The sequence below is a fragment of the Podarcis gaigeae genome (genome assembly GCF_964106915.1).
Source record: "Podarcis gaigeae genome assembly, chromosome: 3".
Classification (NCBI taxonomy): domain Eukaryota; kingdom Metazoa; phylum Chordata; class Lepidosauria; order Squamata; family Lacertidae; genus Podarcis; species Podarcis gaigeae.
The window spans coordinates 99,027,628-99,047,928 of NC_139680.1; the positions used below are offsets into that span (position 1 = coordinate 99,027,628).

The following is a 20,301-nucleotide window of genomic DNA, read 5'->3' on the forward strand; positions in this document are numbered from 1 at the left end:
CATATTCCCACTCATGATCATGTCTCCACCTCATGCAATAACAGGGTGGAGCTCTCTAGGCCATCTTCTAGCCCAGCCATCAGCTTGCCATAGGGAATCCAGAGAAAGAGTGTATCCCCCTCAGGTAGCTGTCCTTCTTCCATTTGAAGACCTGTAGGAAAGGACAGCTCGCCACCCTTCTAGGTAACAATTTCCATTGTTGAACCGCTCTTGCTGTCGAAAGGTTTTTCGTAATATTCAACTAAAGTCTTCCCTCCTGTGATATCAAGCCTGTTAGATGATATAGTCCTGCCTTCTGAGGCAACGGAAATCAAGTCTTTGTCTTCTTCTATGCGGCAGCCTTTTATTTATTTGAAGAGCACTATCATGCCCTTGCTCAATATTCCTTTCCCCAGGCTAAATAAACCCAGTTCCATCCATCTTGTTGGACTTGTTTCCCATACTCAGCTGAACATCTGTGCTGCCCTCTTCAAAACCTTTTCGGGTTTTTCTAGCACCTCTATTCTACCCATCCCTGTGGAGTTCTAAATGCATGTTCAGTCTCCAAGATACAGGTCTTGAACTCCACAGAGTGAGGTGGGGTGAATGCAGCAGTGAAAGCAGAAAGCGAGAGAGACCAGCCTAAGCATCTTGTCCTGCTGCTGCTCTACTCAAGTGCTACGGCATAATGAATGGCAGCCATCCCTCACATTTTCCAAAGCAATGGTTGAGATGGAGAGAGTGCTACCATGTTTGAAGCAGCCCACGGAAACGTCTCGGGAACGGGATGCTTCAGATTGTGCCCGTTTTGCTTTTGTACGTCTGCCTTGCACATTGTACTTTTTTTAAAAAATGCATTTTTTTTGTTCCTTCTTTTTTTTTTTTAGAAATACGAAAAACCCAAATTTGTTCAGTGCTTAGCATTTTTAGGAAACGGAGATGTTCTCACTGGAGACTCAGGTGGGATAATGCTTATATGGAGCAAAACTGCTGTAGAAGCCACTCCTGGGAAAGGATCGAAAGGTATGGCAATTTGTTAAACTGGCTTATGTATATAGGGGCAGATAGGTTTAAAAATTCATAAAATGCAAGGAATTACAAAGGTAATTGAAGGAATTTTCAAGTGCATGCAGGTTTCATACATCTTCAGCCTGTTGTGTCAATCCATGAAAAAACACCAGATGACTCTTAGTGAACTGCCCTCCAGCAAACCTTCTAACCATTTTGACACACTGGAGCAGTAGCCATAATGATTTTTTTAAAAACCATGCTTTCTTATTACGGTCTAACCATACAATTTTCTCCCGGGCTGCTCCGAAATCAGCAAGCGCTTAACTTTCCCATTCATGCTTCTCAGCAAGAATTTTTAAAGAAGGTTAAAAACCACAATTTTTACTAGTAGTAGAAGAAGAAGAAGAAGAAGAGTTTGGATTTGATATCCCGCCTTTCACTCCCCTTCAGGAGTCTCAAAGCGGCTAACATTCTCCTTTCCCTTCCTCCCCACAACAAACACTCTGTGAGGTGTATACTTCAGAAGAGACTTGGATTCAGGACGGGCAAAATGAAGCTACTTCTTCATATGGCATGTGCTTATTGGAAGTCGCTGCTGTGTAGGCCTGACAGTGATTATTTGCTACCTCCAGCAGTTTCAGGGACACGGTGGCACTGAAAGCCAGTTGCTGGGGAAGCAGAAAAGGCAGAGAACCATTGCCTTCCATCTCTTGTTTGTGGGCTTTCCAGAGGCATCCAGCTTTCCACTGTGAAAACTGGGAAGCTAGACTAGATGGATCCTTTGGCTTACCTAGCCTGGCCCATCTTAAATATCAGCATATTCTACACTTGGTCCCCTTTCCTTAGGGACTCAAGCAGGTACATGTGGCTGCCTGCGCCGTCATATGGGCTATGAGATTGTCAAGAATCGCTTCTGCAGTTGCTCAGTGCTTAGGATGAGGCACACTAAGAAATATGCACGAGCAGTGCAAAACCTCTTAACTGTGATGTGTAATGTATCACATTGGAGAAGATGTCTTAACATAATACAGTTTTATATAGCAGTATTTGGTCTTTAATATTGACACACACATGAAAGGAACATGTAAAAAAAAATGTAATGTATCAGATACTGGCATTAGAGCTTGCTCTAATTTTAATTTTCTGCCTTTCAAGTTAAGCATGCTTTATAGGCCAGCGTTTTGTTTCAATTTAAAAATGTAAAGAAGAATTACTATTTGCAACCAGCCATATGCAGGTCTGGCATTGCTGAGCCCTAAGGTAGCTCTTAAATCCAAGGATAATTGTTGTTTTTGGCAGCTAATTAAAATGCTGGGGCTTAAATGGGCATGCCAGAAAAAACATACTGTCAGAACAGGACGTTTTAACTGCAAATATATATATTTTCAGCAAATTTTCTTTCTGAAGAAAAGAATAAAATAAAAATTTAATTATAAAGTGGATCGTACATTTAATATCATAATAACCCGCCTAAAGCGAATGGCTCTTTGCTATAGTTGTCATAGCAAATATTCCATAATGAAAAGTTGAATGTATTAATTATTTAAATGGTTCCAGCATTTTGTTGAGTTGGGCTTTTTATGGCTGATGTGTGCTGTTGAATTTATCATGGCTTTAATGGAGTTTTAGGTCTGTGTGTGCGTCTCCGTGCTTACATCTAGAAATAAAGCAAACTGCTCCCTAGGGATGGCCTGCTAAGTAAAGTTGGCATCTTTTACTTTCACTTGGGTTTTATGGAGAGCTTTGAAGCTAGGCACACATTTGTTATATATACATTTTATCCTAGAACAGATGGTAGTTCACACCTAATGGCATCTGCCCTTTAAAAATTAATCTTGAAGATTAACAAAAAAACAACAACAACCTTTTGCAGTAGCAGCCAGATGAACTAATGTTATTTGGTAAGGTTTTCTAATTAAAATATCTGGGCACATTGTTACGTGCAAAGCCTTTACACCAGTAATCCAATTCACACCTGAGCTGCACTTAATGCAGGTTTTATAGAGGGGTTTTTTACATTTGTTTCTGAATTCATCCTTCAGTGTTTATGTAGAAAATTAGCAAACCCTAGCATTCCCAACTTTTACTAAAGCCACCCTAGACATCCCCGGCCCCCACAACACACACACACACACACACACACTCCTCTCGCAGACACATCCTCTTGTTTTTGAAAATTTGGGCAGATAGCTTCTAGTCATGAGAGCTATATGAAGCCTCTGAGCTCAGAAGCATCCCGACTCCCTCCAAGTACCTGGCGTTCAGAATCCTACTGCCTCTGAGCCTAGAGGTTCTATTTTATCTATCAAAGTTAAAAAGACATCAATTCATTTTTAAAAAGCATATATGTAGCTTTATTCAAACCATGATTCACCAAGGCAGTTAGCCCCAGAATATGTTTTAGTTCCAGAAGTAGTTTTCTTCTTTTGCTGCCCCAGAAGAAAGGACTAGATCTTAATGGACTTGAATTAACAGCAGAGCAATTTTTGGTTGAACAATAGAAGAAACTTATTATTGGAGGGCTTTGACAATAGGACCAGTTATCCAGAGACGTTGTGGGCTCTTATTCACTGCTGCTGTTCCAACAGAAGCTTGCCAACCATTGCTTCGGGGGAAAGGAAGGCTCTTAGCTCTGCATTTCCTACCTCAAGCAGGTGGTTGAAATAAAGGGCCTAAAAGACATTCTCCAATTCTTTATGATTCCATGGCCCAGTTCAGATCATCACATTAGCAAGCCAAGATAAGCCTATGCCTGCACGTGCAGCCATTTCCTTCCCCGCCCTTGTCGGTACACCACAGTTAAACTTACAAGCCTATAGTCTCTTGTTCCACCCAAACCAGGAGTGTGGTTTAAGATTCCAGCTTGTCCCCAATCTGGAAACCCTAGTTTCCCAGTTCAGATGCAATGGGAAATCATAGCTAACTGATGGTTCCCTAAGTTACTGCTGAGAAAGGAGGATGGAAGGGGTTAGCGCAAGCATGGAGTGTGCAGGCGGAAGCTTCTTAAACTGAGACACGGTCATCCAAACTGACTTGGTGCTTTTGTTATAATATTCAGAGATGACTTTGTTTACTACAGAATGGCAGTGGGAAGCCTCTGCCAGACTAGGATCTAGGGCAAAAGATTCCACAGCATAGATAGATTGCAAATTTAGGCAGATTGAACCCATAAAATCTCTGTTAGGAAATTGACCACCAAGTTCCCAACAGGAGTGACCATGAAGCCATCGGAAGTTGCTTTGTAAGCACTTTTAAGTTCCAGTTTTGGCAGGCTAGAAAATCATGGTTTTGTTGAAACCATCTACATAGGAAAAAATACCCACCCACCCCACCCCCAAAAAAGTGTCTGTCTTTAATGTCATATTTTCATTTTTCTGATTATTCTTCTGTGTAAGCTGGCAAAACCATTATAGCATTTAGTACTCTTTCTGTTGTGACCACAGGTGTGTACCAGATCAGTCGGCAAATCAAAGCTCACAGTGGCAGCGTGTTCACCCTCTGCCAAATGAGGAACGGGATGCTGCTCACTGGAGGTGGGAAGGACAGAAAAATAATTCTGTGGGATCATGACTTGAACCCTGAAAGGGAAATAGAGGTAGGCATATTACTGTCACCAAAGAAATGGAAGCATGTAGCAGTTGTGGTACTGCTGTTACTCTTCTTGTTATTGCTGTGCTACTTACAAGTTCATTTACATTCCCCCCCCCCATTGATTTCGTTATTAACATTTTTACCTTATCATTTCTCTGATGAGCTTAGGACAGTATACGAGATTCCCACCCCCTTCTGTTTTTATCTTCACAACAACCCTGCGAGATTGGCTAGGTCAACAGTCACCTAGTGAGCTTTATGAGTTGGTAGGGAACACAAGACCCTTGAGCCTATTCTGCCTACATGTGGCTATTTCGCTTCTCTCATATTCATACAACTTTGCCTGCTAACTTCAAGCCCGCATTTGCCGTGGTGGACTCTCGCCAACACATGTCTGTACCACAATACGTTTCTTGGGGCTCAATCCAGTGGGAAGTGTTCCTTGGTAAGCCCCATTGAATCAGGGTTGTGTAAAGTGATGTCTGTGCAGCTCTGCTCCATCTTAGTGAACACCATGCAGAGAGATGTTGCTGATTAATTCTGCCCTTGGTTTTATGTGTGAAGTAAGTTCCGTGCCACTCCCAGTTTACAAATGGGGAAACATGACAGATGCATCACAGCTTGTCTTGAAATCCACAGGTGATCGGCAGCTTGAACCCAAAATTGCCAAGTCCCACTCCAGCACACCCCTCACCTGGCCTTGGCAACTCCCAGTAAAAAGCAAAATGACATTTTAATCTCTATTTGCGGTGATGAATTTACAGCCTCTGGGGCTGTTAATATACCTGTTGGGTAAGGGAAATGGCTTCAGAAGAGTCATTTTAAAAAGATAATTAATAAAATCAACAAGTTTGATGCCAATTGGATATAAATCAGCATTGAACTTGGTAAACAGCAACCTGAGTGATGTAGATTGTTATCTCTCCTAATCCTATTCTCTTTGTTAACGTGCCATGTTCTCTGTATACAGCTGTTATTTGATGCTGAAAAATCCTGCCAGCTCTTCTGGGAAAAATATAGTAGTTAGATAAACATCTTTGCATTTTTTTAGTTTGAGGTCCCCCATCCCCCGTCCCCCATTTTATTTCCTCTTATAATGCTACTTGGCATTAGACAGGCAAGCAAATCAAACGTTTTAAAAAAGAAAATGTAAGGAAGCAGCCAGCAGATGTTAAGATTCTTTATCACTCCCAACGCTTGTTCCTCACATGTTGAGAGATGTCTTTAACATACTTGCATGAGAAGCCTTTATTCTATTGAGACTACTTAAAACGGTGTGCAGCGAAGAATTCAGTATAGTAGGTTCTTCCTTGTTTGTATCCATTCTGAAGTCTTCTTCGATGCTTGTGTTTCTGAAATCAGATAGCAGTGCAACACAACTCCTTAATGGTGCATTCTAAGAATCATCCCCACCACTTATAGAATTTAGTGGGATTGCTCCTTTTAAGTGGCCTTTACAAACATAGTTGCCAGAAGAGTCTTGCCAGATGTGGTGGATCCACTATGCTAACTTCCTGGCAGGTCAGTTTCATACCAGGAGGGGCAAGGAAGTGGAGAGGTCAGTGTGGTGTAAATGCACAGTCAGGAAGATCAAGTTGTCTCCACTGTTGCATTTGCACCACACCAACTCCCCTTCCATCCCGCTCACCCCTCCTTTCCTTGCCAGGAAACCAGCACTGCAGCTACACTCAACCCAGCAAGCCACTTCTAAATGCTGCTGTCATCGGCACCAAGGAAATGTTTTATTGATGCTTCAATAATCCAGGCTGCTCCTGTTGATGAGTAGGGACAGAGTCTGCCTTCATTTGAGCAGCTCTGTATGAGGCGAGCACAGTTTGCCCTTTAAGCAGACCCATTTTCTAAACTGGATCTCGCACTCCTGTCTCCGGGCACTCTACCTTCCCTGCCAATCCCTCCTCAAGTCCAGAAAAGCCTTGCTTTGGAAAAGTAGGAGGATAAGTTGGCAGCAGAGGGTCTAACCAGCAGGGATGTCCCTCAAATCTAACCACTAGCCTGTTAGGCAAATATTGATAGCTGCCCTTACTCCACTCCATTCAATGTGTTCTTTACAAGTATTGTAGTGTATGCCATGAGCGGAGCACTAGATTTAAAATAGTTTGGTGCCGATTTAGACCCATTTCCATATTCCTCCTCAGCTCTGCATGTACTTCAAGATGCTATTGTTTTTAGAAATTATAACTGTTACACTCTGAAGACTAAAATAATTGAGCTTATGGGAAATCTGTTTTATTAGGTTCCTGATCAATATGGGACAATCAGAGCTGTAGCAGAAGGCAAAGCTGACCAATTTCTACTTGGCACTTCGCGGAATTTTATTTTGCGGGGAACATTTAATGACGGTTTTCAAGTGGAAGTACAGGTGAGTTCACTTCGCCCCCTTTCCCACCCGCCCGCTACTTCAACTGCGCCATTGAGATTTAATCGGTTTGGTACAGGTTATAGAGGGACACGGGTGGAGCTGTGGGTTAAACCACTGAGCCTAGGACTTGCCGATCAGAAGGTTGGCGGTCGAATCCCTGCGACGGGGTGAGCTCCCGTTTCTCGGTCCCTGCTCCTGCCAACCTAGCAGTTCGAAAGCATGTCAAAGTGCAAGTAGATAAATAGGTACCACTCTGGTGGGAAGGTAAACGGCGTTTCCGTGCGCTGCTCTGGTTCGCCAGAAGTGGCTTAGTCATGCTGGCCACATGACCCAGAAGCTGTACGCTGGCTCCCTCGGCCAATAAAGCGAGATGAGCACCGCAACCCCGGAGTCGGTCAGGACTGGACCTAAAGGTAAAGGGGTCCCTTTACCTTTACCTTTACAGGTTATGGATAGCTGTCCAGTAATTCAGGTTTGCTTTGCTTACATTGTAGGGGCACACAGATGAGCTCTGGGGCCTGGCGACACATCCCTTTAAAGATCTCTTCTTAACGTGTGCTCAAGATGGGCACGTTTGTATGTGGAACTCAGCGGACCACACACTTGAATGGACCAGGTTGGTGGAGGTATGCGAGCTTCTTTTTCTGAAGTTGTCAGCTGTAATCGTAGGATGCTTCCCTTCCTACACAAGTAGAGCTTCCTCTTAGGGGTGGAGCCGGCCTGTACTACTACATCTCATAACAAGCAATGGCAATGCCTTTGCAGTGTCAGGGGCGGGGCATAGCTCAGAAGTAGAGCACATGTGCTTTGTCATTGGTGTGGAGGAGGGTTGGCACTGTTTTTGTACGCATGTTATTAAGAAGAATAGAAAAGTGTGGCGTTAATATAGTCTGGTTAGTAGGCATCTGAACATGGAGTCTCAGGATTGTAGACATAGACCTATTGGAATTATTGGACAGAACTAACTTCAGGTCATTAGTTTCATTGGGTCTGCTCTGGGTAAGGGTTAGCTGAAGGCAACCCTAAGTTTCTTCTTCATTTTGCATTTACTTACGGTTCCCCTTCATTGTAGCTAGTTAGCTTGGCATCTTCCTTGCACTGCACACATATACTATGCTTTAGTAATCAGGGACAGTGGAAACGCTCTTGCATTGTCCCCTTTAAAATTAGGCATGAGGTAGGGGTGGTGCTGTGGGTTAAACCACAGAGCCTAGGACTTGCCGATCAGAAGGTCAGCGGTTCGAATCCCCATGACGGGGTGAGCTCCCATTGCTCGGTCCCTGCTCCTGCCAACCCAGCACTTTGAAAGCACGTCAAAGTGCAAGTAGATAAATAGGTACCGCTCTGGCAGGAAGGTAAACGTCGTTTCCGTGCGCTGCTCTGGTTCGCCAGAAGCGGATTAGTCATGCTGGTCACATGACCTGGAAGCTGTACACCGGCTCCCTCGGCCAATAAAGCGAGATGAGCGCCGCAACCCCAGAGTCGGTCATGACTGGACCTAATGGTCAGGGGTCCCTTTACCTTTACCTGATTAAGATTTCTAGCCCTCCAGATGTTGCTGAACTACAGCTGCTACCATCCCTGACCATGCTGGCTGAGCTGATGGGTTGATACCCAACAACAGATGGAGGACTACAGGTTCCCCATCCCCAAACTATATTCTTCTATTGAATCTCTTACCATGGAGAGTTGGAGTACAGATCTTTCCATTTCATCAGGGTACCAGAGTGACTAATTTATTCGGAAATGTTATTTTTGCGGGAAAGAGTTAATTGATTCAAATCTTACTACGAGGACAATAAATATTGCAGCAATCACTGACCATCTTGCTTCATAAGTTAGGACTGTGGTGCTTGCGCCATTTTCCTTTTTTTCAGTCCAGGTGAAGCAGTTTGGCATATATGTTGTTTTTGTGTGAATGTTAACTAGGTTTCAGCCTAAATCGTAAGACCAAAATGTGTCTTTCAGGAACCAGGACATTGTGCTGACTTCCATCCAAGTGGAACAGTGGTAGCGATAGGAACACACTCAGGAAGGTAAATGCTTTTGTGCCTCTGCTCAAGCGAAGCAAATGCGATTATTATATCTCAGGAAATTGTTCTGGTAATTTGTTTGTTTCACCCCAATGTCTTCTCCTTTCCCTACATATCAGGTATGTAACCTCCTCTGGGGAGGTGGGGGGGAAGAGAACATAAAAATATAATGGTGACACATTAACACGTTTATATATTTTTTGAAGCCAGTGGAGTTTATCGTTACACAAGCGAAACAAAGTTGACCTACTCCAGTTAGAGATCTCGTGTATTCATATTTTCATCCTTTGTTTTTTCATGGTAGTAAAATGCAAACGTCTTTTGGAATAATAAGGAAAACTCCTTAGATCAGATGTTCTCCCAAACAGGACTCTGTTTTTCATACTCAGTTTTGCTGAAACATAAGAAAATTTTGTCTTCTCTGTAGGCTGGAGGAACTGAATACTTGGGAGGGGGTAGGAAGGGCTTTATTGTGATGATCAGCACAGTGATATGTTACAGTGCAATCCCATTCAAATTTTGTTAAGAGGGAGCCAATGAACCTTGCAAAAAAACAACAACACCACCTATATATGTTGTCTTTTTACCCTGTTTCAGCCCTCCAGGCTTTTATGATGCTTGCTCTGCATTCAAACAGCCAAACATCCATCAACTGCTTAACAATTGAGTCATCAATTCTACAAAGCCAAGCACAAGAGATTTTTTTTCCCCCAGAGAGTTGCGATTTCGTTATTGCTTGGAGAATTATGGAGTGGCTTTTTTTTTCTTCTTCTTTTTCTTATACCAATCAAAAGTATTAATGTTTACTTTGCAGCCAAGCCCAACATTTCACAGCCTGCTACAACTTTACTGGGCTAGTTTACCATCTGCTTGCTGCCTACGTTTTCACTTGGAAATGAGAGATCCTCGAGGAATGTATATTTTCTCCAAAGCAAAACCCAGCTGTAGTAATAAAAAGCTCCAACGGAGCTTTGCATGTGAACTGCTGGATTTTCATATACAGGAAATTCATTTCACAGAGTCGTGGTCTGTATAAGCAGACACCTTCCATGCATGTATCAAGTGAATGAAAGAGCACCAGTCTTCGTTAAAAGTAGGAGCTTTGGGGCATTCATTGTCTCGAATGTGGACAGTGCCAGACATGTAGCCCAAGTTGTAAGTTTTAACAGGGCTGACCAGGGGTCTAAGGGATTGCTGGTTTTCTTTTTAAATTAATCTCATGGGGTTACTCTCTTATCCTTCTATCCCATCCACTTCTTTAAAAGGTTTGTGACAGCACATGCACACACTATTCATAAAAAAAGTTTGCAAACAATACTGCCTCAAATGAACTTAACACCCAAATTTGCTCTCTGCTTGCTTATTACAGGAACACATAGCTGCTTCTTTCAGTGTCTTGATTGAAATTAATTATCTGGCAGCTAAGATCCCGGGAGCTGTGCTAGAAATTGCACCCATATAACTAGTTAATACTCTGTGCTGTCCTAGGGGTAACATCAAGAGCACAATAGCGGTGTAAGCAAAAAAGAAAGAGCTCCATACTTTAAAGCAAAACACCCATAGAGTCCCTGGCAACTTCATCTGTGCCCAACAGTCATAATGTAGATTCATGTTAATGCTTCTCCATTAGCTATGCCTATGTATGGATGGCACTAATCAACATGCTACATTGATGGGAGCAACATAGTCAATGTCCTCTCTGGCTAGCAACAAAATGCAAACTTATATGTTTGGGGTAAAGATCACGGACGTGCTCCCATGTCTGTGCAAATGCACATGTAAACCCTTACCTTGCATATGTGTCCACGGGAGTGAACTGCACAGAGGTTATGGTAATGGGCATGGTTACTTCAGAAACACCAATTATTTCCTCGCTTACTTTGGTGAATTGTCAAGAACCTACAGGTGCCAATAGAAATGAATACAAAATCTTTATTTGCACACAGTGGCAGTAAAATAGCAAGCTTGGAGCTGTAGTGCAGAAATATAAATTAGCGGGATAGATGGATAGGTACCACAAGTTGCACAGAATAACCAAGCCCTGCTGTTCCTTGTGCCCTTGCCTTAGGCATTTGACTGAAGTGCCCAGAGGCAAAGCAGTAGGTTGGCTTCACCCAAACCCGGTTGCTCTGTATTCCTTGAGACTCAAGCAGTGCAGACTCTAAAATTCTGGAGAACCAGACTCTAAAATTCTGGAGCAGATACTGCAAAATCCAAAGATTTGCATTGGCTGCATTCAAGCCATCAAGATCTCAGCTTAATAAGCAAAGATACGGACAAGTTTTATGCACCCATATGCAGATACTTTGCATGACCAGTGAAGCAAGCCAGGAAGCTACGGTTCACCATAGCTTCCTATTGCATCTGAACTGGGAAACTAATATTAATGGCTTCTAAACCAGCTGGAATATGAAATCATTGTGTAAAGGTTGGCTTCCAGAAATCCTGGTTTGTTTCGAAACTATTCACTTCAATTCACCGTTGGGATGTAACATGAAGATATGGTTAACTCTGGTTCCTGGCTTGTTTACTCATGTAAAGTGAAGAATGAAGCGGTTGTGTGCAGCTGCCTGAAGCTCCTGTACATCTTGACTATCGGAACCAAGCCACTGATTGTGCAAAGTAACACAAGCTTCCTATATCAGTGGCTTCTCGTGGACCCACCGATGAGCATGCACAGCTCCTTAAACTATAATGGATATGCCATTCCATTCACTGATGAATGCAGATCTGCACATCCCTGCCTTCCTTTGCTTAGATATGTAAAATTAATGCTTAGGGTCCTGGATTGGCCTGTTCCTCTGGCCCCCCCAAAAAACTTCTTTAAAATCTGTAGCATTAAGTTGTCATCCGTGACAATTTGTAGAATCAATTTTAGGAAAGGACACAGTTTTCCTCTTCCTGGTACCCTTTGCTAGATTCTCTCTTCATTAAGTTCACTTTTTTAAATACTTGCTGCATTATTTAAAGTGAATAAGAGATCCCAAGTAGATGACAAGCTGCATGTATGGTGGTTTTGTGTGCCTTCGATAAAGAATTAGCACCTTCCCTACTTTAGATCTGTCGGGATTTAACACAAATAGCAGAAGCAAACACCAGCAATTTCAGTGGCATTAAAAAAAAAAAGCTTGAATGTTATTCAACACCAAAGCAGCAGGCTGAAACATGTCGGTCATCCAGCTGCAGTACAAAATTGGCTGTAGGTGAAACCCACATTTTTGTGTTGCCCCCTGTGATATTATTGAAAGTGGTTTCTGCTGCTGTCCAATGAAAATATTTCAGCCATTTTTTTCCACTGGTTCCATCCATCTTGCACACAGCATATTCACAAGCTGTGGTGGTATGCTGAGCTGCTTCATGTTTTATGTCTTTCATGTGGTCCCTTAACCACAAATTGGGTCCAAGCCATTTTGAATAGGCCATTTTCCAGATATCTGGTTTTCAGACTTGGGAGTGCTTTTTGAAAATAACGAGGGATGACTTCTTCTTGAGAACTTAACTATGTAGCCTTGCCCGTGATGTGGATTTTAAAATGTCAAGATGAATTTTGTTTTGCTGTCCCATGTTTTTAATTTTGTGCACCCTATTTATAGATGGCAGTCTGGTAGCTTAAGTAAAATGGCCCCAGCTGCCTCTGGCCCAAGAAAAATTCAGCATCCTTGCAGATTTAAGAGCACTGCATTTACAATGTTCAACCTTTGTGGACTGCAAATTTAGTGCGTCCCAGTGCATGCAAATGGGATGTTAACGATTACTTTTACAGATAGGTAGCCGTGTTGGTCTGCCATAGTCAAAACAAAAAATTTTTTTCCTTCCAGTAGCACCTTAAAGACCAACTAAGTTAGTTCTTGGTATGAGCTTTCGTGTGCATGCACACTTCTTCAGATACCAGTTATCTGAAGAAGTGTGCATGCACACGAAAGCTCATACCAAGAACTAACTTAGTTGGTCTTTAAGGTGCTACTGGAAGGAAAAAATTTTTTTTGTTTTAACGATTACTTGTAATTGGTCTCCTTGTTGGCAACCTGTTCATGAGCGGCAGCATACCGGGATACAGTTTTCTTCACACAACAGGTGGAGAAAATCAATCCATATGGATTTAAGTTGAGTGCTGTGTTATTCCATCATAATAACACAGCGCGCCGGTTCTCTGAAACCATACCTTTTTTGTAGAACAAAGCTGTAAAATTAGCTTTTTGCATTATTCCAGAAGCCTATCTTCTTTACGTACCTCTTCTTCTGAGGGTCATAACTAAAGTTTTGCAGAGCTTAGTCACAAAGAGAAGTGTTTTTCCTTTTTTTCCATTCTTGGGGTGCTTTCCCCCTCTCAGGCATGGTTTCAGACTTGTTACTATTATCATGCAGATATTGCAGGTGGGACTAAGGTGAAATTCGAGCTGCAACTTGCATTCTTGAGCCACTACACATTGCCAGCTTCCACGCTGTCTGCTGCAGTTGAGAGTTTTGTTTGCTCAACTTGAGCATGACAGGCCACTGGCAGGTTGAGTCAATCATGTTCCTTCGTGTTCCTTTGGAACTATGAAGAGTATTCAGTTTTCCATGCATGCTTTAAATGTAACAATGTGTGCTGTAGAATCACAGTTCTATATATTTTATGTTGTGTTCATAGAAGAGATTCCAAGGGTCCATGGGTCAGGAAAATTACCACGCTTTGCGCCAGTGTCTCCAGTGCTGATTGCATGGCGGGCCGGAGGGCAGGGGAGCGCGTGCCCATACACATGCACACAGGCTATTTCCAGCGCACTTCCAGGTCGGAGGAGCACCAGAAATAGCTTGTGCGCATGTGAACGGGCCTCCTCTGACCCGGATGTGCACCGGAAATAATGCTTGCACATGCACACAAGCTATTTCCGGTGCTCCTCCGACCCGGAAGTGGGCAGCCGCACAGTACAGCGCCGGTAAGAGCAGGCGGCGGCAGCGGGCGGTGGGGGTTGCCGTGGGCCGGATAAACGAGTCCCTCAGACCTTATCCAGTCCACAGGCCTTAGTTTGGGGACCCCTAATCTAGTCCAACCTGCTTTAATGCATATACAGCATTTGTATACGACCCTTTAATGCAAAGTTATTGGGGCAGTTTACAACAGATAAGTAAAAAATAATTAAAAACAGAGTTAGACCTCAAACCATTGAAAAAGAAGTATTATTATTTATTGAATTTATATACTGCCCTATACCCGAAGTTCTCAGGGTGGTTCACAGAACAAAATCAAAATATAAAGCCACAAAATATATAATCAAAATAAAAACAACAAGCCAATAAACCCCCCCTCCCCAAAATAGCCCACATTTTAAAAGGGCATAGGATGTTAGTCAAATCAATCAAAGGCCTGGTTAAAAAGGAATGTTTTTGCCTGGCACCTAAAGGTATATAATGAAGGTGCCAGGTCAACTTCCTTGGGGAGAGCATTCCACAAATGGGAAGCCACTGCAGAGAAGGCCCCTTCTCGTGTTGCTGTCCTCTGGACCTCTTGTATTAACATTAATACAATGGAATGGAACTTTCCACACGTTCCCAAAGTTATAAACCGGTTTCAAAAACAGAGGCCTAGACTACCTAAGTCATGTAAAAGTCCTGACCGAACAGAAAGGTCTTCACTTCATGCTGAAAAGACCACAAAGATGGTGGCAGGCAAACCTCCCCAGAAAGACTAAAAATGTGTCATATTCAGAAAAACATATCACAAATATATGCATGTACCACACACACACATATTAGCAAAAAAAAAATATTTTTCAGCATCGCATGTCTCTAGGAATGTAACGTCAGAGGGATGTGATCATAGCCCATAGAGCCTTAAAAAAAAATTGGTCATAGCTTTTGCTAGAATGTTTCCCTTCTGTTTCTTCTTAACAGGTGGTTTGTTCTAGATGCCGAAACAAGAGATTTGGTTTCTATACATACAGATGGCAATGAGCAGCTTTCGGTGATGCGCTACACAGTAGGTAGGCAGAACTGCACTGAATTTCAGTGTTTGCATCCTTCCAAACACACGTTTAGATTTCTCGTTTAAAAAACAAACAAACAAGGTAACATTACATAGGTCTTAGTATGGCTTTAACACTCATGTCAGATTACGTTCCAGCATTAACAAAGTAGATCATTTGTAAAGCAGGTGCAGAAATGAAGGATTTCACTTGTGTTTTGGCTGCACCTGAATCAACAGTGTTGTTTGCCAGCTTCTCTCCATGAATAGCAGGCTAAATAAAGCATTTTGAGATGTTAATTCAGATGGAAAATATAACCCACCAGGTATATAAGCAATGGCAGGCCTACAAAAATGGGACAATTTGTTATGGAGTTATGATCCAAGCATGTAAAACAGCTGCTGAATGGTTCAACCTCAGCAGTACAATAATCTTTGTGTATTGCTAAGTTGTTTATGCCCTTAATATTTTAAGTCTCTGATATAATTTGATGTACTTACCTATTTTCATATTGCTGGGAAATGACTTGGGATGGCTTCAATAATCCATGACAGCTCCCCCCCCCCCCCTTAGGAAGCAGCACAGTTCTTATTAGTTGCCATTTCCTATTTTTTGCAAAATATTTTAGGGGGAAGGAGAACCAATGGAAGTTTTTGCTCTGCTGCTTTCATGCCAGGTGCCCCATTGATTTGCCAGGCATGTAGGCCATTTGTTTCGAGCCTGACCCTGGATAGCTCATTCATGTCCTCAAGTGGGGCCCTGCTAATACTGAGAGCAGCGTTCAAAACTCCCATTGTTCTAGGCGCGTTTTGCGACAGGAAATTTTATCAGTTCGAGCAGTTTCTGAGCTCTGGGCTCAGTCCTGTGCCTAAGATTCCAAATTGAAACTGCCACTGCTGGAAGGAATGGAGGACCTTTTTCTGCCTCCCCACTTCCAGCTACTCTCTGAAGACTGGGAAAGAGACCCTCTTAAGAATATTAGGGGGGCGGTCAGGGAAAGGACTAGACCATGTGAAAACTGAACATTATATTTTAGCTGTAGTTCATTCATTTTCAGCTTTGTATTACTGTTATAAGAAAAGCACGCCTAGACACTCCATTGCAGCACCCATAACCTCGGCTTAAGGGGCCATTTAGCTCCTAGCTTTCCTATCTCACTTTCTAACACTGACTGAGAGTAGCCTGCACAGGAGGTCTTTCATGCTGTAGCGGAAACCAGGAGTTCCTTGTCTGAAAAGGAACTTTTTTCTGTGTCATAGTGTGCCAAGCATAGAGGCTACATTTGCGAGGAGAGGTATACTGGAGCTCGACTAGATGCAACTCTGCATGTTGTAAGATTTTGGCTGAGATTCTCTGTGGGAGGCAGTCAACATAAAGTCTCTTCTTTTCCCCCCTGAGCCTGTCAAATTGTCGCTTTACACGGACAGCTCTTCCATTCCTGCTGTGTGAATCAGCTTACTTGGAAATCATTATCATTTGCAAACACTTCAGAAGACTCTTTTGTCATGTTCCAAGCCCATAGCATGGCTAATTGTGCTTTAAATTAAGGCGTTCAGATGGACAAATATTTTCACAATCCAGTACTGAGTTCTCAGTTAGCACAGGTGCTTCTTGAGCTGAATGCAAAGTGTGAAAAAATGCCTGCATTCTGCAGGAACACCCAGCTATGCTAGTCTTAGTCCAAATAGCCTTTCTGCATGTATAGAGTTTTTATGCATGGAATATTTTTTTTAAAAAAAAAAAAGTTCAGTAAATCTGTATCCCACCTTTCCAAAGTTTTTTGAGACTGCTTACAGAAATCATCATAAACCTTCCACAGAGCCTTAAACAACACCTGAGCAACATAACAGGAGGTTTTTTAAATAAGAAAAGAAAAGGAGGGGAGCCCAGATTTCTATTGGCTAACCAGGCTTAAATTAGCAGGGAATGGTCAGAAAACCTCTGCTTTGGAGAGGCAGACTCACACATGGACTGCAACGACTCTTGGTTTGCTACAAGACATACACTCAGTAGCTTTGCCAGCCAATCCTGATTCTGGTGCATTTGCCTACCACGTACATACTTTTAATTGAATGCTAAAAAGCAAAAGCAAAACCTGATTCTTTCATAGTTTTTTGCACTATGGCCAGATTGTGGTTCCTGAAAGTAGGTGGGGGCGGGGAACCAATGTGGGTTGATGGAACGGGGAATGCTGAAAACTGGGTGCCTCCATCTGAATTTGCCCACTTCTACCCAGCGCGGGTGGCACTGTGGGTTAAACCACAGAGCCTAGGACTTGCTGATCAGAAGGTTGGCAGTTCGAATCCCCGTGACGGGGTGAGCTCCCGTTGCACGGTCCCAGCTCCTGCCAACCTAGCAGTTCGAAAGCACCTCAAAGTGCAAGTAGATAAATAGGTACCACTCCTATGGTAAACGGCATTTCCGTACGGTGCTCTGGTTCCCCAGAAGCGGCTTAGTCATGCTGGCCACATGACCCGGAAGCTGTACGCCAGCTCCCTCAGCCAGTAAAGCGAGATGAGCGCCGCAACCCCAGAATCGGCCACGACTGGACCTAATGGTCAGGGGTCCCTTTACCTTTACCCAGGCTCCAGAAATGGCTTTCAGGAGTTGCAGGGGAAGGAATTAGGAAAATTGCTATCTGCAATCTTCCTTCTCCTTGCAGTTCTCTGGGGCCAGTTTGGTAATGGATTATGAGAGGCTATCCTGTATGCCAGGGACAGGAAATGCGTGGTCCTCCAGATGTTATCGGACTCCCAACTCCCATCAGCCTTGGCAAATGTGGCCGGTTGTGAGGGGATGATGGGGCTTGGGTCTCCAACAACATCTGGTTTCCTATCCCTGCTGTTTGCATCATGTGGTGTTTTCAGTCCTCCTTCATCACCAACAGCGAGGCCATCCCATGAGCTCTGGATGATGTTATACAGGGAGGGAGTTGTTCAGCACATCTGGAATATGTTTGGTATGCCAGTCGGCAGTGGATATCACAACATAGAGTTTGTTTCTGATTTTCATTGCAGATGGCACCTTACTTGCAGTGGGATCCCACGATAACTTCATTTACCTCTACACAGTGACGGAAAATGGAAGGAAGTACAGTAGATATGGAAAGTGCACTGTAAGTTCCTATGCAAGATGAATTGGTTACAGTAAAAGGATTTTGCATGCAACATAATGGCAACCAGTGTGGAATTTTTCACATAATGATCAGGAACCCTAATAATGCCTTTAAAAACTGTGGTGGGGTAGCATGTATCTCTAGAGCAGGCATGGCTAACCTGCAACACATGAGCCCCCATAATAGTTTCTTCTGCCCCCACAAAAACCCCAAATTGTCACTTAGGCAAATTCCATTTTATTGTATTTGTTTTTTAAGTCTGGCTGCTCCCATAAGTCCTCACTGTGGTACTGTGATGCCCAAAAGTTTTTTTGTGAGTCACAATCCACACCCCACACAATTTCAACAGGCAGGGAGCAAACAGCCCTCACACTACTGGTAAATGTCAACAAAGTTTGTAGGAGGAACTGATGTTGTGCACCCACATCCAAAACCATAACATGATCCATTGCAGCACGCTAACTTCAGGATTTGTGTTGGTTTTTAAAAGGCAATGAAAAATTGGGGTTTTCCCACCCGCTCTTTCCCTTCATACGTTGCTGCAGAAGCATAGCAATTCAGCTGTGATCATATTAGAAAGCGGGAAGCATGTGGTTGGGGTCAGTGGCACGGGTCCTTCCCTCCCATGCAATATGGGCTCTTTTAAGTGCATTAACTGTTAGGAACATGGGTGTCAGAGATTACAGTTAACTCTGGATCAGTGACTACCAGTTACAAAGATGAAATGCCATGTGAATTTTAAGGGAAGGAGTGTCACTCAAGGGTAGGAAAACTTTATAAGACAGAGCAAGACTTTGATCCATCTAGCTCAGTTTTGTCTGCAATGACTGCAAGCAGCTCTGCAGGGTCTTGGACAAGGTCTTACCTGGCCCTGTCTGTACATGCAGGAGACTGAACCTGCAGCATTCTGCATGCAAAGCTTTAGCATTGAGCTGCAGCCTCTCCCCTGAGATTCTGAAGAGCCTTAGTTAGTCAGAGTAAGGAATACCAAATTGCTTTCTTCAGCGATGAAGCACAAGGCAGCATGCATATGGTTCCAATCTGTGTCGTCTCCCACTAAGTAGACCCAGACCTGCTTAGCTTCGGCAAGGTTCCTGCACCATGTGCCTTCAGACCATCCTCTGGGACCAGGGCTCCAGCTTGTAAAAAATGCAGGCTTCCACTAAGTTACACAGGAAATGCACATAACCTTTTCACTCACGCTGCTTTCAATGGTTGATGCGGACTTTTATCGCACAGCATTTATTCCAGAGCGCGAGGATTGTGTATCTGTAGAATCTATTGCCCCCTTGTGGGGAATTTCTAATTTAACATAATTATTTGTGAAAAGAACCGATGGTTGTTAAACATTCAAACGATGCATCGCAGGCGCATCTGTTACAGAATTCCAGGTTTTCTTTCCCCTGGTTGTTTGGTTAGTTTTTGGTCATTTTTAATCCTATGTTACCCTTGCAGTGCTGTATTGGGTGTACTTATGTAGATGCTATTTCCAAGAGAAACAAGAGTCAAAACTGGTAGGCTGACACTAGATCACAGTGACATTGTTTAGGACATTAAGAAAGGTCATGAAACAGTATAGCAGGTCACACTGGCACCTCTGGCTACAACCACTTTGACATGGTGGGAACTAGAAGGGGTGGCTGGTGTGTGTCAGGAATTGGCGCTCATTCTCTGCCAGACTGCTTTGGCTGTTATTTTTCCTCCATGGTCCCAGCCTCCAAATGCTACAGCTCCCATCAGCCCTAATATGCATGGCCATTGGCCAAGGATCATGTGAGTTGTAGATTGGCAACATCTGGCGGGCCAAACATTGCCAGCACCTGACTAAAAAGGAAGCCAGAGAAGGATGCCGGTGGACTTATCAAACAGATGCCTGGCATTTCTTGACAGTCTTTCATACAAAAGTCTCCACTGCTGATCCTGCTTTAGGGTTGCCGTTGTTTTAATACTTGCTAATACTTTCCCAAGCCTTGTCCCTTCTGTGACCCCTTTCCCCAGTATCTGCCTTGAATTCCTTCCCAGCCTGGTCTCTACGGCTGCTGCCCCCTCCTGCCTTTCTGCCCTGTTATTGTTGCAGCCAAAACATACCTCCCAGACTCTGAGCCTTCTGATGTTGCTCACATGTGCTGTGGCCTGCCTGAGGCTGCAAACACAGCAAAATTATCAAGTAGCTGGCCAGTGGCCCATATTCAGCTTCGCTGGCTAAGTGTTGTGCTGCCTTGCTTTAGATACGGGATACTCTTATTT

The 20,301-nt window shown here is 43.3% G+C and overlaps 1 protein-coding gene and 1 long non-coding RNA gene across 9 annotated transcripts in view; one reads left to right on the forward strand and one right to left on the reverse strand.

Annotated features, from left to right (window-relative positions):
• The window catches only part of LOC310842180, an 80,883-nt gene extending 63,713 nt beyond the window's left edge, over positions 1-17,170 (reverse strand). Inside the window, exon 1 of the long non-coding RNA XR_014562971.1 lies at positions 15,854-17,170. This is a non-coding gene — a long non-coding RNA (uncharacterized lncRNA). The remainder of the gene's footprint in view (positions 1-15,853) is intronic.
• EML4 (EMAP like 4) overlaps positions 1-20,301 on the forward strand; it is a 162,987-nt gene that overhangs the window by 133,372 nt on the left and 9,314 nt on the right. For all 8 annotated transcript variants that reach the window (XM_083733158.1, XM_083733162.1, XM_083733156.1 and 5 more), the window contains 7 exons: positions 867-1,002; positions 4,434-4,585; positions 6,836-6,961; positions 7,456-7,587; positions 8,930-8,997; positions 14,869-14,957; positions 17,957-18,054. In XM_083733158.1, coding sequence (XP_083589284.1) covers positions 867-1,002; positions 4,434-4,585; positions 6,836-6,961; positions 7,456-7,587; positions 8,930-8,997; positions 14,869-14,957; positions 17,957-18,054 — 801 coding nt within the window. The remainder of the gene's footprint in view (positions 1-866; positions 1,003-4,433; positions 4,586-6,835; positions 6,962-7,455; positions 7,588-8,929; positions 8,998-14,868; positions 14,958-17,956; positions 18,055-20,301) is intronic.